At 47.2% G+C, this 27404-nt stretch overlaps 1 protein-coding gene and 1 long non-coding RNA gene across 3 annotated transcripts; one reads left to right on the forward strand and one right to left on the reverse strand.

Moving 5' to 3' along the window:
- Positions 1 to 1495: 1495 nt before the first annotated feature.
- On the reverse strand, positions 1496 to 13423 carry TMEM220 (transmembrane protein 220). 2 transcript variants are annotated; one of them, XM_041770413.1, is made up of 6 exons: positions 13243 to 13413; positions 12632 to 12661; positions 8708 to 8768; positions 6669 to 6792; positions 5298 to 5357; positions 1496 to 3619 (listed from the first exon to the last, which is right to left on the reverse strand). In XM_041770413.1, exons 1-6 carry the CDS (start codon positions 13333 to 13335, stop codon positions 3484 to 3486), a joined length of 504 nt encoding a protein of 167 aa, XP_041626347.1. In that variant the 5' UTR covers positions 13336 to 13413; the 3' UTR covers positions 1496 to 3483. The 2 variants fall into 2 exon arrangements, with proteins under 2 accessions (XP_041626347.1, XP_041626348.1); XM_041770414.1 differs by lacking the exon at positions 5298 to 5357 and having other exon boundaries at positions 13243 to 13423.
- LOC121499601 lies at positions 12668 to 21284 on the forward strand. The gene is made up of 4 exons (XR_005990182.1): positions 12668 to 12884; positions 14731 to 14848; positions 15215 to 15348; positions 17663 to 21284. It is a non-coding gene; the product is annotated as an uncharacterized LOC121499601 (long non-coding RNA).
- The last annotated feature ends 6120 nt before the right edge of the window (positions 21285 to 27404 follow it).

Below are 27404 nucleotides of genomic sequence, written 5' to 3' on the forward strand. Positions count from 1 at the left end.
CTTTCTGTTTATCCTGCTGTGTGAATAAACTTTGGACCTTTTTTGCTCAGAATACCCATCATGTTTGGACATTTATAGGCTTATATCTGTGTTTTATAAACAACAAATAAGCTGTTTCAGACAGATGTGTGGTCTCTCCCACATGAGGCTATGAGCAGGGCCTCCTGAGGAGTCATGTGGTCGCCTTGGGATTCTAAGCAAAGCAGGACCAGAGGCCAGTGCAGCTGTGTGCCTGCCGGCCAGGTCTCTTTGGACAACAGCTCATCTCTAGCAGCCAGAGACCACAGGGGCTCCATGAATTTACTCCTCACTCCCTCTAGACAAATGGAGCATGTTAACTCAGTTGTCCTACATGCTAAGGCTTATTTGTGGCAACATTTACTAGAGAGCAAAGGGACCATTAAGTGTAGAGGAAGTTTGACTCAGGACCTAAAAAACATCAAGAGAGTGAAAAGCAGTTCGAGTCAGCATCCGTGTGCCCCCGTTCTGGGGCTGCTGTGGCAGATTACTGCCACATTGGTGGCTTCCAGCAGCACGTCTGTGCTCTTACAGTTCTAGAGGCCAGGAGCCTGAGCCATTTGCCTTGGGCTGAGTTCAAGGTATTGACAGACCTGCCTTCCTGCCACCAGGGACTCCGTGCAGCGGAACCTGCTTCCTTGCCTTTCCCAGCTTCTAGAGCCCACTTCCTGCAATCTATTCCTGGCTCCTGGCCCGTCCCTCCATCCTCAGAGCCCACATCATAGCCTCTTCAGACCTCCCTCTGCCTGCCTGCCTCTTGTGAGGACAATTGTGATTATCTCCAGGCATCCCCTGGAGGATCCAGGATTCTCTCCCCATCTCAAGATCTGCACCTTGATCGTCTCTGCAAAGCCTGGTTTGTGATGCAAGGTGATAGTCCCAGGTTCTGGGGACCAGGACCTGCATATCCTTGAGAGCTGTGAGTCCCCCCACCAGAGAGGTAACTAGTGTGCTTCCTGCATTCACTGACCTTACCACCCAGATGCAGACGTGTGCAGAAGGGCCTGGGTGTGTGGGGGCCAGGGGGAGTTCAATTTTGTTTAACGGGATCAGAAATGACATGAAAGAGGAGGAACATGGTTTTGACAGGTAGGCAGAGTAGACTCAGCAGAGGTCAGAGGGCATGCAGACTGTAGGAGTGATGAGGGATGCTGTGAAGATTCACCAAAAGGTACCTAGGATCATGGCAAGACATAGCACGAGAAGCTAACAGGGCCATGTCGTGAAGAGACTTGAATGGTAAGCCCACAGTTGGAACTGGGCTTGTCAGACCACAGGGAGCCCCCCGTTTCCACTGGGGAGAATGTGATTGGATCCATGTCCCTGAGAGGCTGATGGAGACCAGTGCCAGAGGGAAGGAAAAAGGCGAGTGGGAAGGCAAGAGGCTTGGGTACTAGAGACCTGGAGTTCACTGAAATTCACTTGAGAAATAGAGTTTACAACAATCTCAGTAAGAAGGACTCCTCTCAGGAGGCAGTGCTCTTCCAAATTTTTCCATACTTATCAAGATACAAAAGGAACTGCGTATAATCTTGGAATTCGTAGTGATACCGGAGGTGCAGATAGGATGAAAGTATATTTGGAACACCACTTTTTTAAAAAAATTGGAATATTACCGTCTTTTAAGTAGAGTCAGGCATTACCTGGAGGTTACATAGATCCTATATAGAATTTGCAAAGGAATCCATTTTTTCACGTGTGATTTTAGTAGTTACATTAAAAGAGATGTAAAAACCGTTAAGTATCACATAAGCTAAATGTTCACTGGAACACTGAAAGCCTTCATATGTATCTTATTGGCCCTTAAAATAAATTTCACATTATTTGCTTTAATGTTGACTAGATTTTTTTCTTCCCTTTCCCTCATCTAAATCTTAATAGAGAATTTTGCCTGTCCAGTGGCCATTGTGTAAAACAAAAAACCATACATACCTTCTTTAACAAATATCTATTGAATAGTTAATATTGTATTAAAGGGTGTAAAAAAGACACTTGGCCATACTTATTTCCACTCTTTTGATAGAGAGTAGAAATATTTTTTGAGTGAAATATTTCCTCAATCTCATAAAATGAGATTTGGACTCCAAAGTTTAAAGATAGCATGTATAAAAAATTTGCCATCCAACAAAAATACAATGTGAGCCACAGAAGTAATTTAAAAGCAGTCACATTTTACAAAGTAAATGCAAACAGATAACCATAACAATTTTAATTGATATAGTTTATATTAACTCAAATATATCTAAAACATCATTTCAACATGTAATCAATATAAGAACATTTTACATTTTTTGTACTGTCTTTAAAATCCAGTATGTATTTTATACTTTATAACCCATCCATTGGACATGACAAATATTTTCACTGGAAATACTTGATCTATATTTAGATATAAAACTTGAGGTTAAAGAAGTAGAGTCACATACACAAGTTGTTCCAAAACACTTTTACAAGTTTTCTCATAATTGAATTATGTTTTAAAATTAAAATGAACAAAGTAGAATTTTACTGCCCCATTCTGGCCACATTTCAAGTACTCAGTGCAACACATTATGGTTTTGTTACCATGTTATGCTACCATGTCACGGATGTATGCACCACAGTGATGTTCTCATGTCTGTGCATGTGCGTATGCACCGTGGTGACGTTACTAGGTTGTGTGTGTGTATGCATCACGGTTATGGTAATGCAGGTTGTCACACTGGAGAGCACAGCTCTAAAATGGTCTTCTCCCCAGGGCTACCTTTGACATTTATTATTATTATTTTTTAATGTGTATAGATCTTAGTCTTCTTTTTCATTTACAATGGTTAATATTCCCTCTTTCCTTTTGGTCCCAAATTCCTTTATGCTACATGCTCGTTCATTTGGCATCTTCGTTTCACTCATGGCACTGCACCGGTCCTGCATACAGTGAGTTCAGGCCAGGGGTACAGCCCTTTCTTGAACCTCTGTTTCCATCACAGCACCCAAACCCTGCTTTCCTGTTTTAATCACGTGTAATCCCTTAGGAGCACTTGGTACTTTTGGAGTGCTCTCCTATTCTCCAGTTTAATCCTTGCAACTACTGCACAAGTGAGTAGGAGATCTGGCATTAATCCTATTTTGCAGATGAAGATATCCACCAGGAGGTTCATATGTTTGCCCAAGTCATATAGATAGATAGTGGTAAGCTGAGTTAGAATTCATATTTCTGAACTTTTGTTCTGCTGCCTTTTCTACTACATGGTGACACAACATAATGTCAGACCCCTATCTCTTACCAGTTCCCTGCAATCCTATGCTGTATTGTAGGCATCCTCAGAAAGTTCTTAGAATTTTTTAAAAAATCATCTGTAATATTAGCTTAAATTACCTGAAATAAACTCCTAGGAAATTGGCTTCTTACATATATTGGCTGGTTACATATGTTTATAAACAGTTGGTCAACAATACTCATTTTAAGAACAGGATTCTTGACTTCATTTAAATTACTGTTTTGCAGTGAGTTGGCCAGGAGGACCGCATCTCCTTGTTGATGTATATGTAGATCCAAGAGATAAATGGGAGGAGAGTGATTACAACGGCAGTAGCCAACTGAATTCTTCCACCAGCTGGATTCCTATAAAGACCCACAGGAATTATTAGCAATAAAAATCCAATAAAAATTATGGGTTGCTTTGGAAATAAATACAAAGGTGGAATTAGGTGAGCACATTTTGTTTTTACAAAGTAGGCTCCATGCCCAGCCTGGAGCCCAACGTGGGGCTCAAACCCACCACCCTGAGATAGAGACCTGCAATCAAGTCTTGGACACTCAACCGACTGAGTCACCCAGGTACCCCCAGGAGTTCTTCATTCTTAATGCAAATCTTTGTTGTTGTATGTGTTGCAAATGGCTTTTCCCACTCACATATTGATGTCTTTTGAGGAACTGAAGTCACTGGTTAATTAGGCAGTGTTAAAATTGATCTATTCCTTATGATTTCTGCATCTTTTTTAAGAAAACTTTGCCTCCCCAAGGTCTTGGAGATATGGGGTTATCTTCTTTGGAAGTCTTACTGTTCTGCTTCTCACATTAGAGCAATCCACCTGGAATTGATGCTTATGAAAGTTAGCTAGGGAAAGATTGTCCATATGGGCTTTCCCTTGATCCCACACTATTTGTTGAGAAGTCTGCCTTTCTTTGCTGCACCTGCACTGCCACCTCTGTCATAAGTCAAGGGTCTGCTCATGTGTGGACCTGTTTCTAGATTCCACTCTTTGATTAGTTTATCCTTTTACCAGCACAGGTTTATCCCCCCACTTTCTTAGGTGGTCTTTAATTTCTCCTACAGTGTTTTATAGTTTTATTTGTAGAGATTTTGCCTATGTCTTTCTAGATTTACTCCTAGAGAGTTGATTTCTTGATATTATTATTTATGATTAACTTTGTTTTTATCATTTCTGTTACTTATTGATAAAAATGCAGTTGGTTTCAGTACATTCATCTAGCAGTCATGCTAAACTCACTCTAGTAATGTTATAGATTCTGTTTGATTTTTTTTTTGCATATGCAATCATGTCAGCCGTAGATAATGAACATTTTTCTTTTCCAATTGTTGTGCCTTTTATTTCCTTTTCTTGCCTTTTTGGACTGGCTACAATACAAGCTAGAGCAGTGTTGAGCACGAGTTGCAATGGTGGCTAACCCCTGCTCACTCCCGATCTCAGACACAGTTTTCAGCTGCTCACCACTGAGTATCAAACTTTGGTGCTGATGCCACTTATCGGGTTCAGTTCCTTTCTACACCTGTTTTCCAACAGCTCTTGTGAACGGATGAGGAATCTTACCAAATGTTCTTTCTGAATAGATTGAAAAGACAGTTTATTTTTTCTTTTATTCTGTTAATGTGATAGAAAACAGTGGCTGGTTTTCAAATGTTAAACTGTGTTCCTAGAATAAACCCAACCTGGTGGTTGGGTTATATATTGTGGGATTTGATTCCCTAATTTGATTCCCTTTGTTTAGGATTTTTCAGTCTGCAGTCATGAGACTGCTGTGTAATTTCTTTGCTTTTCTTCCCTCTCCCTTTTTTTAAATGTTCTTGTCAAGTTTTGGTATCAAGATTATTCTGTCCTTGTAACATGAATTGTAAAGTGTTCCTTTTTTCTGTTTTCTGGAAGTGTTTGTTAAAGATTTCCTTAGGAAAAGGAAAGATTTCTTTCAAAGATTCTTGTTTGCATATACTTTCACTTGCCTATCTGACCTCACCAACCTGAAGATATCTGTTTTTAGCTAATGAGAGCTGAAAACTTACTTTGATGAACTGTGACATAGACTCATCCATACTGTGATAATCACCAGACCAAACAGCTCCCTATAAAACAGCATACATTTCAGATTTTTGAAGTAACTGCAAGTGAGATGCATATCATCCCATTCTCCCCATGACCGCTAGCTTCTGCTGATTATTGGATGACCTTCCCCCAAGATATACAGGATCTACAGAATACTTTCAAATCTGGTCATGAGTCAAAAATTACTTTTTTTCAGTTTAAAGCCTTATATGAAAATAAGTTTCATCTTCTGAGGTAGATGTGAATTCCATCCCCATTCCCCAACTTCTAAGTGGACAAAGAAACCCAACAAAACAAAACCACAAATAAATCACTTATTTCAGGTCATTGGGAAGAATATAGTACAACCAAGGAAATTACCCCAGATATATCAGGCATCAGTTTTACATTGTTTTAGAGTGTTCACTGTTAGGCAGGATGAACTCAGATCCATAAATAATTTGAGTGCATGCTGCAATTGGGTCACATCTTAGTGGAGACAAATGATTTTTATGAGTCAGACTAATGATTCTGGGGTGGGTATATGCTTCTAGAAATATGTGTTAAAAGCACACATCTTTTACATAAAAGTAGAAAGGTCATGTTTGGCCATGGTACCACTGGAAGCTCACCATAACTCATGGGCCTCATGCTGGTGGAGTTGAATCAACCCATTTGGCTTATAATCCCATGGGCAGACCCAACCTCATTTGCTATCCAGTTTTCCAAGGATTAGGGCCTACAACAAAGTAGCACCTCTCCAGGAATGATTACCTTATCCATCTCTAAATCTTAGTGTTAGTAGATGTTAGCAGTAGGATGGACGGAAAGGAAAAAGGGGCTGTGCGTGAGGCCAGGGAGTCAAGGGTGGGGTGAAGCAAAGGAAGAGATGAGAAAATAGGGATGACATGGGACATTGCAGGGCAAGGCTGATGGGAGGTTGACTTAACATATTGACCTCTGAGGGAGCTGATCACATCTGTAGATAAGATTTTTGGCCAGAACCACAACTAAATCAGAATGCTGATGGAGTTTTCACCTTGTAAGAGTGGACTATTACTGTATGGTGTTGTTGCTCGTTCATTGTAAGGGAGCCAAGGTCAAATGCCCAACGGTAACATAACCAGTACGCTGACTGCCTCTGGTAGTGGTTGTGGAATGTGGTACGTGATGCTGGGTGTGAATCCTGGCTCATTTTCTGTTTCTTCAGCTTATCAAGGAGATAATACCTTCCCTGCTCCTCTGGGTGTAGTTAGGGTAGCTGAGTCATCACGGTGCAGATACGGGGTTACAGAGGAACTGATTTCTCAGCTCCACCCCACCCCTTCCAAGAAGCAAAGGTCACAGCTCACCTGCCTTCTTCCTCATGTAAGATGTTCTGTTGGGAGTGAAGCCAGAGGTGGCACGCCAAGCTGACAGCCCACACGATACAAACGAGTATGTGTATTGTGGAGACACTCTTCCAGATAAAGTTGCCTAAAAATAGATATTCTGGTGCTGTTAATCATGGAACCACATCCCAGAGAAAAATGATTTCTTTGTGTCTGCTCTGCCATAGTCTCCTATTAGGTAAAGCCTTCAAAAAAAGCTGGGGTGGTGCCCGGCTGGCTCAGTCTATACAGCATGGGACTCTTGATCTTGGGGTCATGAGTTCAAGCCCCACACTGGGCAATAGAGGCTACTTAAAAAAAACCTGGGGTTTAAGTTTTGTTTTGGGGGACATCAGAAAGGTTAAAGTAGTAATAATAAATTCAGGTGGACATTTATTTTGCAGTTTCCAATGTGTCTTGTTTCTAAGATAACTACCCCTTGTTTTCATTGGGTATCTGTCCTTCCCACATACCAGGCCATGTGTCCCAGACTATTGGACCTTAGCTTGATTAGTCAACACATTTCATCCTGTTAGCAACCATGATTTGGCTCTGGATGAACAGACGACAAATTGGGGCCCACAGCTCAATTCTGAGACTGCTGCGGAGCTATCTGAGAAGCAGGTTTGATCTTCTGTTGGACAGAGCATCACAGAGAAGTGAACTTTGAGCTGTCGACTATCATGAGGGGCCCAGGATTGAAGCCAGAGCGGCATATGGTGGGACTGTGAGGTGCGGACAAGTTTAAGTTCTGAGCCACCACCAGCACCTGAAGCTAGCACCACCTCTGATTTTCTCAGTCCAGTATCCCAGTCCGTCTCCTTTTGAACTCATAGCCCATTTGGGTTTGTTCCTTGCCTGCAACTAATGGAGCCCTGATACACCTTACAGATGCAGACAAGAGTTCCAGGCACGTATCAGGAGCCTGTGCATCCAGAGGACAAGAGTGTTCCCCACCCACTTGGGAACCACTGGTCTTTATTCCAAGGCCCCTGAGGACTTTGAGGGCCCACTGGTTTTCATAACCCTGAAGAATGACCCATCAGGACTTACAGTCCCTATTAATAAGAAAACGTTAGTAAACAATGTAAAATGTATTTTTTTTTGGCTTATTAGGCACTGTTTTATGGTATAAAACTGTCCAACTCAAGGTTTACTGAGAGTCTTTGGGCCATAAAAGGTAAAGCAACTATGTTTTGCCTAGCATGGAGGTAGACAGCCTGTGGGCAATAGAAACCAGCTATTTTAAGCAAATTTTGTTACCTGTATACCCACCTGAGATGGATATAGATCTTCCAAGGAGCAGGTTACAAAGTCTATGATAAAGCCTCTGTTTTACAGCCATCTGTTCACATCCAACAAGCATTAAATACCTACCACATTCCTGGCCATATTTCAGCTAGGCTTGGGCAAAGATAGGCTAGACCCAGTCCCACTTTTAAGGGACTTACAGCCTAGCAGAGAAAAACATATAAAAGCATGCAGTAAATTGCTGTAGGTACTATGATGGCACAGAAGGAAGTTAGGGAGAACAAGATGTATTATGAAAAACCTAGACATCCGTATGGACATTATATAAACCGTTTCCCTAAATAAGTAGCCCATATACACACATGTTGATTGAAAAAGTGGTTACTGGGAGTGGTATTAGAGTTAAGAAGAACTGATAAAGAGGAAACACGTAATAGACCCTGGTTGCCACTGACTCTAGAGACACAAGGTTTGTACTCTGTTGCTGATCAGCGTGCTGACCAAAGCCCTTCTCTCTCGTGGGCTACACTGCACAATCGTGTTCCACACCAGCGTAAGTGACCTTGGGTTCCAAGCTGATAAGAGGCTATCTTGGTGTGGCAGGTCCGTGTGAAGTCTGCCTGAAGATGGGCAAGGGTGATCTAGATTAAAATTAGCTCCTCTTGTTATCAGGAATGAGGAGACCTGGAGAGCCCCGTGTTTTCCCCCGAGAGTCTGTCGTTATTGTCAGATATCTGATCTACGTGTCCGTGGGAATCCAGCATCCATACCCGTGACAAGAGGGTTAAGTCCAACAAGCAGGCTCAGCGCTGCAGGTATCATGTACACCACCTGTGAGCGAAGAGGGAGGAGATTACATGGGGTAAGAAGTATGCCTGACTTAGGAGATGTTCAGAAGAATCTAGGGAGTACACAGAGGTGGCCCCGGGGGCCGTCCTGCTGCAGGATTTGCCAGTCCTTGCAGTAACAGTTGAGGAAGTTGTAACTTCTGCTGTTATGGCACTTGCCATGCCAGGGTGTAATTTTACCTACCTTCCTCCTAGACTGTAGTCTACTTCAGGAAAAACTGGTTCAGCTCTGCGCACTGGCATTGAGCAGAGCTTGGGTCTCAAGACACATTGACCTCCAGAGTTTGTCTCCAGCAACGTCTGTGCCCACGTGGTCTTTCCCCACTCACACAAAAGCAACTGCTCTGAAAAGTCTGGCAGGAGCAGCCACGGTCAGCTGGACGGCCCTGCTGGGTCTGACCCTGTGGCCCACCCTGCTTAATACTCCAGTTCTGCAGGTGAGACCACAGAAAGTTGACTTACAGTGTCCACATCAGGTAAGATCAGGCTCATCATTTTGGAAACTGCTGACAAGCTGTTTGGGAGTGTGGAAGCCTGGCCTGAGGAGGCCTGTTTTCAAGCCTCATGCACAGCAAGCCAACTCTAGCCAGACCTGCTCTGGCCTGTGTGTTGTGGGCAGAGGGCGAGTAGAATATGAATGGTAGGTATACAGGAGGCATGACGAGTTTCCAGGAAACTTAGCTGCTTACCCGTATCAACCATGATGCTCATGTCAGAAATCTTTCCTTATCTGGAAGTTGTCACAGCTGTGCATTTTAAGTGCTTTGCTTTCACCAGAGAAACAGGTCTGTCTTGATCCCAGGGAGAGAGGGCATCTGGATTACACACTTGGTGTTTATCTTTCCTACTCCATCCCTAATGATGGCCAGTCCTGACATCTGCAAGTCTGGTCACCTCTCACACATAGGCATTCATGCTGTTGAGGGTTAAGACCAGACCTTCCCAAAGTTCAGTGTGTATACAAATCACCTGGAAAGCTTGTTAGAATGCAGATCTGATTCTAGAAGTCTGGGGTATGGCCAAGTTCTGCTTTTCTAACAAGCTCCCAGGGGATGCTGCTGCTGTTGTTCTAAGGTCCACACTTGGAGCAGTAAGGAGTGGTTTTCCCCTAATGAAAACCTACATGACTGAACCACTGAGAAAGAGAGGAAAGGAGAGAGAATGAGAGAGAGAGAGAGAAGTTACACACACACCATACAACATTTAACTGTGCTCTCTGTTAGAAATGTTTGGCAGAAATTTTCTTAAAATGTGCACTCACATGTATCAGGTATCTGTTATTAACAGATTAAGGGATCTAAGATCTTATTTCTTTATATTGTAAACATATGAATAAAGTAACCCTTTCCATAGTGGGTTTTCATGGCAGTTGTGCCATGTTAATCCTTAAATGCTTTTCTCTATCTCAAATAAAATAAAGAATTTTTTTTGAGGACAAGGAGACTGAAAATAATGGTTTCTAGTACAAGGTAATATAATACACAGTATAAATAATAATGAACTCAGTAGAACCCACATATAAGGTCTTTTATTTTTTATGAGCCAGCCAAGCACCCCCCCATGGCATTCATTCTTAATGTCTCTCTCCCTTGTCCACCCGCCATTATAAAAGCCAATTTGTTTTCCCAGCCTCTTCAGCTAGGGGTGATCATGCTCCAGCCATAAATTGTAAGAAGTCTTGTAGGGGCAAGGCTGATACTCAGAGCATTTTAACAACCAGTATGCACAGACATTGACCAAGCAGGATGGATCCCAGAACATAAACCTTATGGGTATGCACATACTGCATAGTGGCCTGTCTGAAGGGCTTCTTGGGTAACATTTCCTCCCTGATAAAAGGGAAGAAAGCACAGGAGGAAAAATTGTTTTGCTCCTGTCTTGTTTCTTTCTGCTTGGGATGCTCTCATCTGGGCAGGATGCTTGGAGCTGCAGCAGCCATTTTGTGAACATGAGAGGATATATCACCCACACATTGGAAGTGACAGAGAAGAAACCCAGAAAGCCCAGGTCTTTGATGACATTGTGGGTCATTAAGCAGCAGCCTCTGGACTTCTTGTTAAGTGAGATGCTCTCTTTTTATAACCTCTTGCTAGTCAGATTTTCCATTATTTGCTCCTGTATGCATCCTAATACAGGCATCCTCCCATGAGCAAGATGAAGTAGGGGACATGAAAATGAGTCAGATGTGGTACAAGCCCCCAAGGCCCAGTTACCCAGTATTGGCTCATCTGTGCATGCTTTCACGCAGGAGTCAACACAGAACGGCTGCCATAGGAAGGCTGTGTGTTAGGTTGCCTGAGGACCACCAAAGAGGAAGAACTGGTCTCTGTTTTCCCAGAAGCTGGCATGTACAGAACCAGCTTGAATGTAAAGCAGAATGTGTTAGCGTTAAAGGTTCAATGGAAGGACAGTTGGAACCTATGGAAAAGAGACAGGGATTTTTTGAGATAGACTTTGAAGCTAGAGTATGACATATAGGAATCCTAGGGGCAAAGTGCAGTAAGTATTATAGGTGGATCAGGCTTCCAAGACCAAGGTGGGAACGTGGGTTGGAGCCACACTGGTAGGCCTTGAGCACCCCGGGGAGTTGTAACTCAGGGATCTTGGGAGATGAGGGAAGTTTTTGAAACAGGAAGCAAAAGCGCAGATTGTTCAAGGAATGCAAGAGCTTAGAGGCAGCTCTGAGAATTAGGAAGCTATTACAGGAGTCCACCTGGGAAGTGATGGAGGGTGAAACTGGCAAGAAGGGAGGATGTCTTTGGGGACATGGTGTCACCTAAGCATAAGGTGGGAGGGAAAGTATACACATACCATACAGATAAACAGTTAGACCTAGATTGGGTTTGGCTGGATTGCTTTGTTCTTCATTTTATTTTTTGGAAGGATCTCAAAGGTGGTGGCAAGGAACTGAGGGATGTTAGAGATGCCTGTGGTTGGGACCAAGGATGTCCCCGACGATGATTTCTGCTGACAGAAATGGGTGAGTCTGGAGGAGGAGGGGGTTTAGGAGGAAAAGAGGCCGTAGGGACCTTGGGGTGTTGGAGGGGTCAGTGTGACCTACAGGTGGACAGATCTAGCAGTCTTATGGAAATTTAACATTAAGCTGGGTGTTGGGAGGCTTGCCTGCAGGGAAATAATATTTGGAACTCAGGATATGGACCAGAGTGCTCAGGAGGAGGCAATTTGATTTAATGCAAGGGCATGTGATCTGGACAATAATAGATGTCAGAATAAGTTCTACTGCACTAAAAAAAAAAAAAAAAACTGACTGGAATTTTGCAATACTGATCCAAACACTTTCATTCGTTGCCAAAACATCTCATTGGTGATACTCCACAGTCCTACGTATCTGTTTTGAAAGAAACTGGGCAAAATCCAGATAGTTCTGAAAGTGTATGGAACGATCCTCCTCCAAATAGTTCCATCAGAGCACCGGCTAAATGTATTCTGTAGATTTTTCGGGCTTTAACTACTTTTTATAGACACAACTCACTGAATTAGAACCTCAATCCCTAAGCCTGCCATTTTCTGGTCAAATGTTTGTTGGAGTTTCTGGGTGGAAACTCAGGAGGAAAGGTTCAGTTGACCTTGGGAGGTCTACTGTGTGTCTCGGGAGGGAACACTGCGGAAAGGCCCCTCAGGTCTCGGGAAAATCCTGAATTCTCTCTCATCCACACATTACATCACCCCTCTGATCCCTCTCCCCTGATATTTTAGGGAAGAGGGCTTACAAGTGATCCGATGTCTAAGTTTTTATGTACACAGGCAGGGAGGCGGGACTAATCGACGAGGCTGTTTGGTGCGGGCCCGCGGTTCCTGCCGGCGGAGGGAGCAGCGCCTACTCACCATCCACAGTTCTGCATCTGGGTCATTCACCTGCAACGCCAGAACACGGGCGTTAGCTGACAGCGCGTGGTGCTGCAGCCCAGCTCCGCTCCGCTCCGCCGCAGTCCTGCTCGGTGCAGACGCTGCTGGGCGGCGGGGCCACACGAGGGCCTAGAGGATCGGCGGGGTCGGGGGGGGGGGGGGGGTGGCCCGGGGCCGCTGGCCGAGCGCAGCCACACGCCGGAGCACAGAACCGCCCGGAAGTCGGACAGAGGTACTGGGGGGGCCTCCAGGCTTCGGGAGTAAGGACGGCTGGGGGGGGCGAGGCGGACTCGCGGGGCCGAGCCGTGCCGGGCCCCATCCCGGGCTGCGTCCTCTCGTCCCGCTCCTCCCAGCACGTGGCTCGTGGGGGTCGGGGGGGGGGTGCCGGCGGTCACGTGGACTCGCCACCTCTCGGCCGGGGGAGGGGCGGGGCGCCGGGGCGTGACCCCAATCTTCGTCCCCTTCCGGCAGGGCCGGGTAGTCTACACCGCGCGCCGGGCCGGGGCGGAGCTCGAAGCCCGGCGCCCCGCACCACCCGCAGCCCCCTCGCCCGCCGCCCGCCGCCCGCCGCCCGGGGCCGAGGCGCTGACCTGCACCAAGGCCGCCAGCGCGAAGAAGGCGGCCATGAGCCAGCTGCAGGCCCGCCACAGGCCGGGGGCCCAGCGCCCCGCCGCAGGAGCCATGGCTGCTGGCGGCTCGGGACCCGGCGACCGCAGGGCTAGGCTCGGCACCGGGCGGGGCGGGGAGGGGAGGGGCGGGCTCTGCACCGGGCGGGGCGTCGGGGCTGCGGGGCGGGGAGGGGAGGGGAGGGACGGGCTCTGCACCGGGCGGGGCGTCGGGGCTGCGGGGCGGGGCGGGGAGGGGAGGGACGGGCTCTGCACCGGGCGGGGCGTCGGGACTGCCGGGCGGGGCGGGGAGGGGCGGGCTCTGCACCGGGCGGGGCGTCGGGGCTGCCGGGCGGGGCAGGGAGGGGAGGGGCGGGCTCTGCACCGGGCGTGGCGTCGGGGCTGCGGGGCGGGGCAGGGAGGGGAGGGACGGGCTCTGCACCGGGCGGGGCGTCGGGACTGCCGGGCGGGGCGGGGAGGGGCGGGCTCTGCACCGGGCGGGGCGTCGGGGCTGCGGGGCGGGGAGGGGAGGGGAGGGACGGGCTCTGCACCGGGCGGGGCGTCGGGACTGCCGGGCGGGGAGGGGAGGGGCGGGCTCTGCACCGGGCGGGGCGTCGGGGCTGCGGGGCGGGGCGGGGAGGGGAGGGACGGGCTCTGCACCGGGCGGGGCGTCGGGGCTGCGGGGCGGGGAGGGGAGGGGCGGGCTCTGCACCGGGCGGGGCGTCGGGACTGCCGGGCGGGGCGGGGAGGGGCGGGCTCTGCACCGGGCGGGGCGTCGGGACTGCCGGGCGGGGCGGGGAGGGGCGGGCTCTGCACCGGGCGGGGCGTCGGGGCTGCCGGGCGGGGCAGGGAGGGGAGGGGCGGGCTCTGCACCGGGCGTGGCGTCGGGGCTGCGGGGCGGGGCAGGGAGGGGAGGGGCGGGCTCTGCACCGGGCGTGGCGTCGGGGCTGCGGGGCGGGGCAGGGAGGGGAGGGGCGGGCTCTGGACCGCGCGTGGCGTCGGGGCTGCGGAGCGGGGCGGGCTCGGCACCGGGCGGGGCGTGGCTCCGGGGGCGGGGCATGGTGATGGCTGGAGGCGGGGCTTGGGGCGGGCTTGTCGCGGGGGCGGGCGCCTCGGCGGGGCGGACCCAGCATCTGAGTGCCCTGCTTCCCGGCGCCGGACCTCAGGTCGCTCAGGTGTTGTGTGGCCGCTGGCCGCCGCCCTCTCGGTAGGGGACGTGGCACTACTTGAGTCTAAATACTTCTTCCATTGGCCTCTCCCCCAAACGTGGCGGTGGGGAGGAAGGCAGGCAGGCAGGCGCGGTGTCCCTATTTCACAGATGAGGAAAGCGGGTCCCGGAGCGACTGGATGGATGGCTTGTCCCCGGGGCCCCAGACAGCCAGATTCGGTCACTGCTCTGCTGGCAGACCCCAAGGGCCGGAAGGGGGGTGGGGAAACTGAAAGGTTTTTTTTGTTTTTGTTTTTGTTTTTCAGGGAGGCCGACCCCGGGAAGACCTCAGGGCTCAAGACTCCACAGTGCTGAAAATACTTCCAGGCTTACATAGGAGAACGAGGGACAGGGATGGGGGTGTGCGTGCAGGTGGCAGTGCAGGTCAGAAGCATCGTGGTCTGGGGGCAGTCATGGGCGGGGTCTTGCTGGCTCAGGGCAGGCCTTACTGCTTGAAGGGGTGGTTCGGTTCCGGCAGGGTCAGCTTTGCCCCAGTGAAGAGATCAGCTGGAAAGGAGTTAGGAAGCTTGAGGTCAGCTTGGGGGTGGTTGGGGTCCACTTCCAGCGAAGGTCGTGGGTGGTGGAAGGAGGTCATGTTTAACCCTGTAGGTCCAGCTCTGCTGCCTGGTCACCAAGGCAGCCTTCCTCACAGGAAAGAAAAAGATCGGGAGCCGGGGGTGGGGGGTGGGGTGGGGTGGGGTGGGGTGTCTGTGTGCCTTTTCTGATTAGTATTTATGCATTTCTTTCCAGAGCTGGAGGAACTTTGAGTGCCCCGTAAGCATTATGGTAATTTCGTAGTGACGACAGTACTATTAGCATCTTACACAGCTCACAGCTTTTCTGCAGACAGGCTCATTTATCTTCATGGGCTTTTATTATAAAAGGTATTTACATATTATACATATTTACAATTCTTTCCCACCACCAAAACCAACAAAATTTCCACACGCGTTGCTCATGAATTTCTTATGAACCGAAGACACTGAGATATTCACTGTTCTCCTCTCTCACTAGTTTTACAGTCTTTTTTTGTTTTGTAATTTACCCTCTGATGAGGCTTTCCCAAGCTCATTTACACATCCATAGGCCTCAACATTTTTGCTGTTCTAAGGAGTCTTTATCACTTCAAATCATGAGCATGAGCTCCTGTCCTCCTCTCCTTTTAGCTAAATCTCCTAAAATGCTTTAGGGAGTTTTTCCCTCCTGTTGCGTTCCTATTAAGGAATGCTTATTTCAAGAACATCACCAGCTGGGCTCCTGGCCCTGTGCTGAGCGCTGGATGAGGAGGGTGGATTTGCCCTGTGCACTTCCTGAAGGGAGCATGCAAGTGGGCCATGGGCTGGCTACCCAGGGATAAGGGCCAGGCAGAGGACAGGCTCCTTAGTGAGTTCCACTGCCAAATCAGCCCTGGGATTAGGGACCAGTGACTACCCTCACTGTCCTATTCCTTATCGGAGGAAAAATATAAATAAATGAAGGAGAGGGTAGTGTTCTAGGCTGAATCAGTCCCCGTGCCAATTCATATATATGTTGAAGTCCTGACCTTAATGGCAATTGGGGGAGAGGGCACAGGTTTGGGTAGCAGCCCACAAGAGAACATGAGTTGGGTTTCTAAAGGCAAAAGGGAATGTATGCATATGTCATTTACAAAGAATTTTGATTGGTGTTGGCTAGACATAACGGGTTGCCAAGGCTGTCACTAAGCCAAAGTCCATTCCTGTAGCACGCAGCAGGTGTTCATGCAGAGTCCTTGGAATATTTCTGACTTGGCCCAGTTTATAAATTCTACCAGTGAGGATGTGCTGAAAGCCCACCTCCTTAATGGGCTCCTGGCTCCCTTTGTAAAGCCCCTTGACATAAGTGACTCCATTTTATTTCACCTTTCACCGGAGCTAACTTATTTAAGAGATAAGTTAAAATGAGGTCATTGAGGTGGACCCTAGTCCAATATGACTGGTGTCCTTATAACAAGAGGAGATTAGGACACAGCACATGACACACACAGAGGGAAGGCCCCGTGACGACACAGCAAGAAGATGGCCATCTGCAAGGCCAAGAAAGAAGCCTCAGAAACCAGCCCTGTTGACACCTTGACTTTGGACTTCAGCCTCCAGACTTACAGTCAAAAAATAGCTGTCTGTAGTTCAAGCTCCCCAGGCTGTGATGTGTTGTCATGGCAGTTCTAGCAAACTCGTATAGGGGGTGATAGTATCTGCTCTGCCAACCAAATAGGAGCGCAGGTGGCAAGGAAAGAATGCTGTGAAAAGTGGCGTGCCATAAAGCCACAGTGTAGTTTTATAGTTTCCACTATTGTCTGGAACCTTCCAGACTGCCGTATGGACATATGTTTTCATTTGTGCAGGGTTCATTCCCCTTCTTATAGGATTAGTGTCCCTGTTATTTGGGAAGGGCCCCTTCTCCTGCTATTGGGGCATGGATACTCAGAGGGCTGGCCATGGAGTCCCCTCTCCAGAGATAGGGAGGTGACCTTGGCCTGCTGGTTGGCATGACCCATCCTCCTGACCACAGCAACTGGATCTGGGATGGTGTGTGCCTCAAACTGGCTGACCATATTGCTAGGACCTGTGTTGGACTAAGGTTGCCAGATAAAATACAGGATGTTAGTTACATTTGCATCTCAGATCAACAAGGAATAATTTTTTAGTATAAACATACCCCCAATATTTGCAAATACTGAGAACTGTAGCTGGACTATGAGAGGGGAGCTTTCTTTTTGCTGAGTGTGTTGGTCTGATGGCACGTATGCCAAGGCTGCCAGGAGAAAGCTTTCCTGAAGTTGGATTCATGTAGAGGAATCCAAGCTCAGAGATAAAGAGGGTGGGTGACATCAGCCTGCCTGATGACATCCCTTGAGGTTCTAGAACCATCCATGTCTGTCACTGGGAGCTGCCTCTCCATATTTCAGTGTTGTTAGCCAACGAAGTCCCATCTTTATATATAAGCCTGTGAGTTGGGTTTTTGTCACCTGTGACTCCAAATGGTGACTTGTAAAATCCTGATTCAGTAGTTAAGTGGATGCTTAAAAAGCCTGTTTGTTCAGATTTTGCAAAGACAGGGAAGAGAAGCCTCATCTGAAAAGTAATGAGAAATAAGTTTAAATGAAGCCAGTATCCCAGAGAGCTCTTCACAAAGAGTCATTTCATCTTCCATTTTAATTGCAATGTCACACTGTTGCAGAGACGGTACCGTGTGGATGGAGGCAGGGGCCTGTTGTGCTGGCTTCTGCAGAGAGGCAACTCCGAAGGCCTTCCTCCTGCCGGGCTGTCCCCCAGCTGCCAGGTCAGTGACAGCTTCATGACCTCACTGGTGTCAAGTGAGGGGGACTGGCTTCTCCGCCAGAACCTGACAGCGCCTGGGCAGCATGAGGAGATCTGTCCTCAGAAGACTTGGAAATAGAGGTGCTAGTTTTTTCTCTGCAAGTGGGATTTTGAATTCAATGCCAAGAGATGGAGCAGGGACTGGCAAACTCATATAAAGACACAGCCGGCCTCCCAGGGCCTCACTTGAGATTGAGGGAGAGCTCGTGAATGTTGAGCATCTCTAAAAGGAGTGTCAGCAGAGGGGGATTGGTGGCTGTGGAAACCCACAGAGTCGTGTCCATCCGGAGGGCAAGGGCAGGCTCAGCTCAGCCCAGCACAGGCCGGAGAGGTGCTTTGCCCCCCTGGCCACGGACACTCACATTTCCTCATCAAGCCATCCTCATGGAGCCTGATGTGGACCAAGAGGCAATTCACAAGCGCAGTTCCTCTCTTTGCTGTGATTCTAGAGAGAGTGTGGCCTCCCAGCCAGCTGGCCTAGGGTGGAGAATGAGCTGAGCTGCTGGCACCACCCATCTGGTCAAATTCTTTTCTTACTTTTCTTTTTTCGTGAGAGACACACAGAGAGAGGCAGAGACATAAGCAGAGGGAGAAGGAGGCTCCCTGTGGGGACTCGATCCTGGGACCCAGGAACATAACCTGAGCCAAAGGCACTCAACCACTGAGCCACCCAGGTGTCCCCCATCCGGTCAATTTCTAAGTAAGAAAGACACATTCACTAAACATTTATTCCAGCCTCCCTATGTATCAGGCGCCATGCTAATGACTGACAATGTGACTGTGAACAGAACATTCATGGCCTTACCCCGTGGCGTGGACACACTGAACAATAATCACACACACAGTGGCAGGTGATCCCAGCAGGGGATTGTGGGAAAGCACAGAGGCTCTTGGGGTTGTGTGAAACAAAGAGGAGTCAGAATTTTTCCAAGGGCTTCCAGAAACTTCCTGGAGAGGGAACTTTTGGGAGGGGCACCCTGAAAGATGAAAGGGGAGTGCAGGTGAAGGAGGCATCGGGGTGGGGAGCAGTGCCTCACAGAGACAGAGGAGCAGGTCGGAAGGCCCCGAATCCAGAGGCCCAGCAGGGCGGTGTGTGAGTGCAGAGAGATGAATTTAGAAGGGTGTGGGCTGAGGAGGTCAGTTTTCCATCAAGTGCAATGAGGAGCCCCCAGAACCCTGAGCTAGGGGTGGCAAGGCACGGGGAGTGCTTGGGGATACACTGCAATGCTGCTGTAAGAAAGCTGCTGCAAGATTGGGTTTGTTGTAGGCGCAGGTGTGTGCGGATTGTGAAGGTTAACACGTACCGAGCCCTCAGGGTTGCGGCAGTATTCTGAGCACTGTGTATACGTGAACTCATGCTGCCAACAGATCAGTGGGGCAGGTACTGTCATGATCCCCACTGAACAGATGAAGGCACAGAGGTGCGCACGCTTGTCCTTAAATCCAGTCCTCAAGAAAGACCCCAGCTCGTCTGACCCGTGACTCAGAATTGGACTTCTCCAGGTGCATAAACAGGCCGCCTGTCGGTTTAGGAAAGCCCAGAGGGAGGTAGGCCCCACGCATTCCCTCCCACCCCGTTACCTGGAGACTGGGTGGGGGCGCTTAAAGGGTGACCTGCAGGCCTGCTTTGATGCTGCTGTCTTGCCTCCGAGCCCTTTTAAAAGACCAGAAAGATCTTTCCGCCCATACCCTTGACCTTTGGAGCCTGATCACAGGAAGCTGTACTTGGAAGTGGGAAAAGCCCAGTGACTTCGGGGGGCCTCTTCCGTCTGCACCCGGGCCAGGCTGTTAGGACGGCGGGTGGGCTCTAGGTGGCGGGCTTCTGCAGCCGATGGAGCCCTGGGCGGGCTCCTTGGAGGCCGACTTTCTGGGGGGCTGCAGAGCCTGGAGTGGCCGAGGACAAACAGAACTTTGTACCAGGAAGTACTGGTGTCTGGACGGGCGTGTGGCCGGGCAGTTGCTGAGCTCGGCTGTGAGCTGGCTGAGCGGCAAATTGTTTGCCACCCCGAGATTCCGGGCAAGTCCGATGCGTCTAAGGGGAGCAGTCACTTCTAGTACTAGGGCGAAGGTAAATAATGATGATGACAGCGACCAGGCACTGAGTGTTTACTGAGGGCCCTAGGACATCCCTCACACCCTAACCTCACCACAACATGTGCATCTCCACATCTAAACCTGGCACCCCCTCTCCCATCTCCCATCCTCCAACACCTGCCCCGCCCCACTGCTGGCCTGCCCTCCCTGGAGGCACCTTCATCCCCTTCAGTTACTCCTTGGATTGGTTGCCTAGGCTTGCCTTAGCTGGGTGTCACAGAACTGGGGACCTAAAGAACTGTATTCTTTCACCATTCTGGAGACCTCAAGTCCAAAATCAAGGTGTCCACAGGGACCCACTCCCTGCCCAAGGCTCTGGGGAGACTCTTTTCTGGCCTCTTTCAGCTTTTGTGGGGTGGGGGTGGGGTCCTTGTGGTCACATGACTGTAGTCTCAGATGGACTGGGATTGTTGGATTTAGGGCCCACGTGAGTGGTCCAGGATGATCTCACCTGCAGATCCTTAACCCCAGGATCGAGACCTGAGCCGAAGGCAGACCCTCAACCGCTGAGCCACCCAGGCATCCCAAAGACCCTGTTTCTAATAAGATCACTTTCACATGTTCCAGGGGCTAGGAGGGAGGCAGACCTTTTCAGGGGCCACCATTCAATTCACTGACACTCACTGCAGAAACCTACTGTTATCCTGGACACCTCCAGCCCCTCCCTCCCCTGTGAAGTCCACTGCTACCCACTGTGGCTGACTTGTCTGCTCAGTGCCAACACCTGCTCCAGGCCGTCAGCATTTCTTCCCTAACTTCCTCACTGGTTTCCCTGTGTCCACCTGTTGTGGATCAAACTGTGGCCCCATTGCCATGACTCACATATTGAAGCTCTGACCCCCACCCCCAGTGGTGATTGCTTTGGGAAATGGGGACATTCATGAGATAAAGTTCACGAGGTCACACGGGTGGGGCCCTGATCTGATAGGACTGACATCTGGTCCTACCAGACGTCAGAGCTACCAGAGGGACATCTGGGTGGCTCAGCTATTGGGCATCTGCCTTCAGCTCAGGGCATCATCCTGGGTTTGGGATTGAGTCCTGGCCCCACATCAAGCTCCCTGCAAGGAGCCTGCTTCTCCCTCTGCTCTCTCTTTCTGTGTCATGAAAAAATAAAATATTGAAGAGGAAGAGGAGGAAGAAGAAGAGGAAGAAGAAGAAAGAAGAAGGAGAAGAAAGAGCTACTGGAGCTAGCTGTCCATGCAGGAATGGTGGAAAGCCACATTAAGGACACAGTGAAAAGCTGGCCATCTACAAGCCAGGAAGAGAGAGCTCTCCAGAGAACAATCACTGCCCGCTATCCCCCCTCCCCCCACCACCACCGGTGTCACCTTGGTCTCAGACCTCCTGTCTACAAAACTGTGAGAAAATAAATTCCTGTGGCTGCAGCCACCCAGCCTATGCTATTTTGTTACGGCGACTCCAGCAAATGCATGCACATCCCTCCCGGTCCCTGCATTCCCTGCAGCCAGCGGCCTGGGTCAGATACACGTCCCAGACCTCAGCTTAAAATCAAGCCTCCAACTGTTCCTCTCTCCCTGCCCCACACTATCCAGGCAATTCCCTTTCTCTCCTTGCAGCACTAATAACAATGAAAGTTAAATCATCAACCTCGCAGCTAGTTGTCTAGTTGTGCGGTGTGTGTAACCCACCAGCCTGAAAACCCCTTTTGTTTCCCAGACTTGGCAAAGTCAGGACACAGCAGGCACTTGTTACTTACAGTTACATGAAAGAGCAAAGGAATGAGCTAAGCTGCTCCAAATCTGATAAGCAACTCACACCCTTTAGGTGTTTTCATTCCCAGCGGTCAGATGGGAAAAGTAAGGCACAGCGTGGCGAGGTGACCGGCACGAGGGCACCCAGTTAGTGACACCGGGGCATGGAAATAGGAATCCAGAGCTTTCAGATTTCAGAGACACGGCTCCTAACAGCCATGAGCCAGACCCAGATTGCTTTCAATGAGGAGAGAATTCTTTTTTTTTTTTTTAAATTTTTTATTTATTTATGATAGGCACACAGTGAGAGAGAGAGGCAGAGACACAGGCAGAGGGAGAAGCAGGCTCCATGCACCGGGAGCCCGACGTGGGATTCGATCCCAGGTCTCCAGGATCACGCCCTGGGCCAAAGGCAGGCGCCAAACCGCTGCGCCACCCAGGGATCCCGAGGAGAGAATTCTTAACAGAAAAACGGAAGCATCCCAACTGGAAATTCATTAAGAATGATTTCCTTTATCAACATACTTAATTGCAGGGAACAGGAGATGGATAAACAGTCTGTGATAGGTTCACATAACGGAATGCTGCTAGCAAAAACACAAGAAACAAACTGCTAATAACATGCTATTGCATTAGTGAGTTGCAAAAGCATTGTGCTGAGCCAAGGAAGCCAGGCACAGAAGAGCATGTGCTGGAGGATTCCATTTACGGGAAACTCTAGAATTGGCAAAATCATCTATGGTGGAAAAACATCAGATCAGCGGTTGCCTCCGGGGTGGGGTTGGCGGGGGCAGCAGGGGCAAGAGGGAACTTTCTGGGGGTGATGACAACGTTCTGTGTCTCGACAGACATTTCGGTTCCCCAGGTGTGTCTGTATTTGTTCAAAGTCTGTTTGCAAACTTTATCTGAAAAAAGGAAAGCAAATATTAAACTTGACTTAAGTGATGTACGCACCGAGGCGTTTACAGGTGAAGGATACTACTCTTACGTCTGCATCTCACTTGAAAACTCGTCAAAAAATAAGATAGTTCGGGGTGCCTGGGTGGCTCAGTCGGTTAAGCGTCTCAGGGCCAGAGAGGTTGTAGATTTTGGAAATGAGTGGTAGACGGCACCCACCTCCTCCCCCAGGCAGCAGGGGTAATGGAGTTGGTCCTCAGAACTTGCTCACCCGTGGGCCCAGTGGGAATCGATGACATTTCACCTAAGAGCTAAGCAGAGAGAAAGCCTGGTCAGTTGTGGGAATGCAAACAGTGCAACTAAAACACCAGGCAGTTTTGAGCTGCATCAAGCTACCGGCTGCAAGGACCCAGTGCTGGCATGACCCACGTGGCCCTAAATTCAAGGCCACCCTCCCAGGGGCTGCAGGGGCGAGGAGCCTAGACTGGGCAGGATGAGACAACTCTGACAGTGAGTGGGGTGACGTCGGATGCCTGGCTCCTCTGCCCTGTCCCCACCGCTCACTGGTTACGTGGCCCTGGGCACCTCTCCGGGCCCCTCCCGGCCTCAGCTTCCTTAGCTGCAAAATGGAGACAGTCACATTTAGCTGGCGGCCTGCGTGTTGAGTTACAGATCATGACCTTGTCGAGGTCAGCTGCCACCGCCACTTGTGTCCATCTCGTCAGTTCCCAGGTGAAGTCTCAGTGTCCCATGCCCCCGTTTGTCAGCAGCTGATGATGCCTTGCTGATCAGCTCCCCTGCCCTTGACATCCGCACTTCCCTCTGCCACAGAGCCCAGCCTCCCTGGCCCCTCTCCCAAAGCCTCTCCTTTGCTCTCCCTGCACCCAACACTTGGGTGTGATTTCATTTTAACCTGTCCAAAGCCAATTTTTTTTTTTAAGGTTTATTTATTTATTTAGATAGAGGCAGAGGGAGAAGCAGGCTTCATGCAGGGAGCCCGACACGGGACTCGATCCCAGGTCTCCAGGATCACACCCTGGGCTGCAGGCAGCGCTAAACCGCTGCACCACCAGGGCTGCCCTTTCTTTTCTTTTCTTTTACAAAAAAATTGAGATAAAGTTGACATATAGCATGATATCAGTTCTGGGGGCTCCACAGTGATCGTGTACGCTGCTGGGTGATCGCCACACTAAATCTCATTACCATGTGTTATTTTCCATAACTCGGTTACAGTGAATAACGCTGCAGTGAACCTAGAGGCGCAGGTATCTTTTTGAATTAGTGTCTTTACTTTCTTCAGATGAACACCCAGAGGTCATATGGTAGCTTTATTCTTTAATCTTTCGGGGACCTCCGTCCTGTCTTCCATGACGGTGGCACCATCTTACATTCCCACCAACAGTGCACAAGGGCTCCTTTTTCCTCCGCATCCTTACCAATGCTTGCTGTTTTTTGTCTTTTTTGATGAAACAATTCCAACAGGTGTGAGGTGATAACCTCATTGGGGTTTTCACTTGCATTTCCCTGATGAGGAGTGATGTTGAGCATCTTTCTGTGTGCTTATTGGCCATCTGTGTCTTCTTTGGGAAAATGTCTGTTTAGATCCTCTGCCCATTTATTTTTTAATCAGATTGTTTGTGGGGGTTTGTGCTATTGAGTTTATGTGAGGTCTTTATACATTTTTTGGATGTTAACCTCTTACTGGAGGTACGATTGGCAAGGAGTTTCTCCCATTCAGTAGGTTGTGTTTTTGTTTTGTTGATAGTTCCTATGGTTGCAAAGAAGCTTTTTGGTTTGATATAATGTCACTTGTTTATTCCTGCTTTATGTTACCTTTTCCTTTGGAGTCAAATCTAAAACTTCAATGCCAAGACTTATGTCAAGGAGCTTACTGCCCGTGTTTTTTTTTTTTTTTCTAGGAGTTTTAATGGTTTCAGGTCTTACGTTCAAGTCTTTAATCCGTTTTGAGTAAATTTTTGTGTATGATAAGATAGTGATTTCTTTCTTTCTTTTTTTGATAGGGATTGCATTGAATCTGTAGATTGCTTTGGGAAGTATGGACATTTAAACAATATTAATTCTTCTAATCTGTAAACAGGGAATATCTTTTCATTTCTTTGTGTCTTTGTCAATTTATTTCATTAGTGGTTTGTAATTTCAATGTAGAGGTCTTTCATCTCCTTGGCTAAATTTGTTCCTAGGTATTTCATTCTTTTTTGATGCAATTATTAGTGGGATTATTTCCTTAATTTTTCTTTTCAGTAGCTTATTACTAGTTTATAGAAATGCAACAGATTTCTGTATATTGAATTTTGTATCCTGTGACACCACTAAATTCATATATTAGTTGAAACAGGGTTTTTATGTTTATCTGTGTGGAGTTTTTAGGGTTCTCTGTATAAATTATCATGTGCATCATCTGCAAATAGTGGGTCTTCCACCCACCCCTCATCCCCATTTGGATGCCTTTTATTTATTTTTCTTGCCTAATTGCCATGGCTCAGACTTCTAATAATGTTGAATAAAAATGGTGAGAGTGGGCATCCTTCTTTGTTCTTGGTCTCAGGAAAAGCTTTCAGGTTTTCATCATTGAATATGATGTTAGTTTGGATTTGTCATATATGGCTTTTATTTTGTTGAGGTACATTCTGTTTTACCAACTTGGTCGAATGGTCCCTTATTATTATATCCCATTGATTTGCAGATGTTGAACCATTTTGCACCCCTGGAATAAATCCCACTTGATCATGGTGTTTGATCCTTTCCATGTATTGTTGAATTCTGTTAATATTTTGCTGAGGATGTTTGCATCCATGCTCATCAGGGATAGTGGCCTGTAATTTTCTTTGTTTATGCTCTCCTTATTTGGTTTTAGTATTGGGTTAAGGCTGGCCTCATAAAATGAGTTTATTATTTTTTAAAAAATATTTAATTTATTTATTCATGAGAGACATAGAGAGAGAGGCAGAGACAGAGGCAGAGGGAGAAGCAGGCTCCCTGTGGTGACCCCGATGTGGCACTTGATCCCAGAACCCCAGGATCATGCCCTGAGCCAAAGGCAGCTGCTCAACCACTGAGCCATCCAGGTGCTCCTCATAAAATGAGTTTAGAAGTGTTTTTTTATCTTTCAATTTTATGGAATGGCTTAAGAAGGATTCTTTGAATGTTTAGTAGAATTCACCCCAGTAAAGATATCTGATCCTGGACTTCTGTATGTTGGGAGCTTTTGATTAATGATTGAATCTCCTTACTAGTAATTGGTCTATTCAGATCTTCTATTTCTTCATGATTCAGTCTTGGAAGATTGTATGTTTCTAGGAGTTTATCCATTTGTTCTATGTTTTCCAGTTTGTTGGCGTATAATTGTTCATACTAGTCTTTTATTATCCTTCCTTCATATTTCTATGGTATCAGTTATAATTTCTCCTCTTTCATTTCATTTTATTTATTTGAACCTTTCCTCTTTTTTTCTTGGTGCATCTAGCTAAAGGCTTGTCAATTTAGTTTATCCTCTCAAAGAACCAGCTCTTAGTTTCATTATCATTTCTTTTGTTTTGTTTTTAAGTTTCTATTTCATTTATTTTTGCTCTGATCTTTATGATTTCCTTCCTTCTGCTACCTTTGGGCTTAGTTTGTTCTTCTTTTACTACATACTTTAAGTGCAAAGCTAGATTGAGTTTTTCTTGTTTCTTGAATTTCCTTGTTAGAATTGCTTTTGCTGCATCCCCTCAATTTTGCATTGTTTATTTCCATTTTCATCTGTCTCAAGTTATTTTCTTTTAATTTCCCCTTTGAATTCTTCATTGATTCATCTGGTTTTCAGTAGCATGTTGTTTAAACCCTACATATCTGTGATTTCTTCAGTTTTCTTATAATTGATTTCTAGTTTGTTGTGGTTGGAAAAGACACTTGATATGATTTCAGTTTTCTTCAATTTATGGGGACTTGTTTCATGGCCTAACATGTAATCTATCCTGGGGAAAGTTCCATGTGCACTTGAGAAGAATGTATATTTTCCTGCTTTTGGATGGGATGTTCCGTATATAACTCTGAATCCCATCTATTATAAGGTGTCAATTAAGGCAAGTGTTTCCTTATTGATTTTCTCTTTGGATGATCTATGCATCAATGTAATTGGATTATTAAAGTCTCCTACTATTATTGTATTGCTGTAAATTTCTCCCTTTAGGTCTGTTAATATTTGCTTTATATATTTAGGGCCTTCTGTGTTGTATGAATAAATATTTACAACTGAATCCTCCCATTGGATTGACACTTTTATCGTTATGTAATGCCCTTCTTTGTCTTTTATCACAATCTTTGTTTTAAAGTCTATTTTGTCTGACACAAGCACAGCTACACCAGATTTCTTTATATTTCCATTGCAAGGAATATCTTTTTCCATCCTTTCACTTTTGGTCTATGTGTGTCCTTAGATCTCATATGTAGATGAGTCTTTTTTGTTTAGTTTTGTTTTTACTTAGTTCAGCCACTCTCTGTCATTTGATTGGAGGTTTTATTCTATTTACATTTAAAGTAATTTTTTAAAGTAATTATTTTCTGACAGTTTTTGTAGTTCCTCTCTCTTCCTTTCTTCTTTTCTTATTCTCTTCCTTTGTGGTTTGGTGACTTTCTTTAGTGTTATGTGTATATTCCTTTCTTATTATCTTTTGTGTGCCTGCAATAGATTTTTGCTTTATGGCTTTTGCTTTTTTAAAATACTTTTACCATGATGTTATTTTTTACCACAGAGCAACATATATATATATATAATAAATTGATATTATATATTATTTATTAATGTGGTATTTTAAGTTGATAGCTTAAATTTGAATGCATTTTCTTTTTTTCTTTTTTTTTTAAGATTTTATGTATTTATTTATGAGAGACACAGAG

Source organism: Vulpes lagopus, chromosome 10 (assembly GCF_018345385.1).
Source record: "Vulpes lagopus strain Blue_001 chromosome 10, ASM1834538v1, whole genome shotgun sequence".
Classification (NCBI taxonomy): domain Eukaryota; kingdom Metazoa; phylum Chordata; class Mammalia; order Carnivora; family Canidae; genus Vulpes; species Vulpes lagopus.

What these genes read in the sequence shown, in the direction of transcription:
- TMEM220 (XM_041770413.1), bottom strand. Translation starts at nt 13,335, where the DNA reads ATGGCTCCTGCGGCGGGGCGCTGGGCCCCCGGCCTGTGGCGGGCCTGC. An exon ending in ACTTAACCCTCTTGTCACGG is followed by an intron (nt 6,793 to 8,707) that starts GTATGGATGCTG and finishes ATCTATTTTTAG; the next exon opens with GCAACTTTATCTGGAAGAGT. An exon ending in TTACATGAGGAAGAAGGCAG is followed by an intron (nt 5,358 to 6,668) that starts GTGAGCTGTGAC and finishes GCTGTTTTATAG; the next exon opens with GGAGCTGTTTGGTCTGGTGA.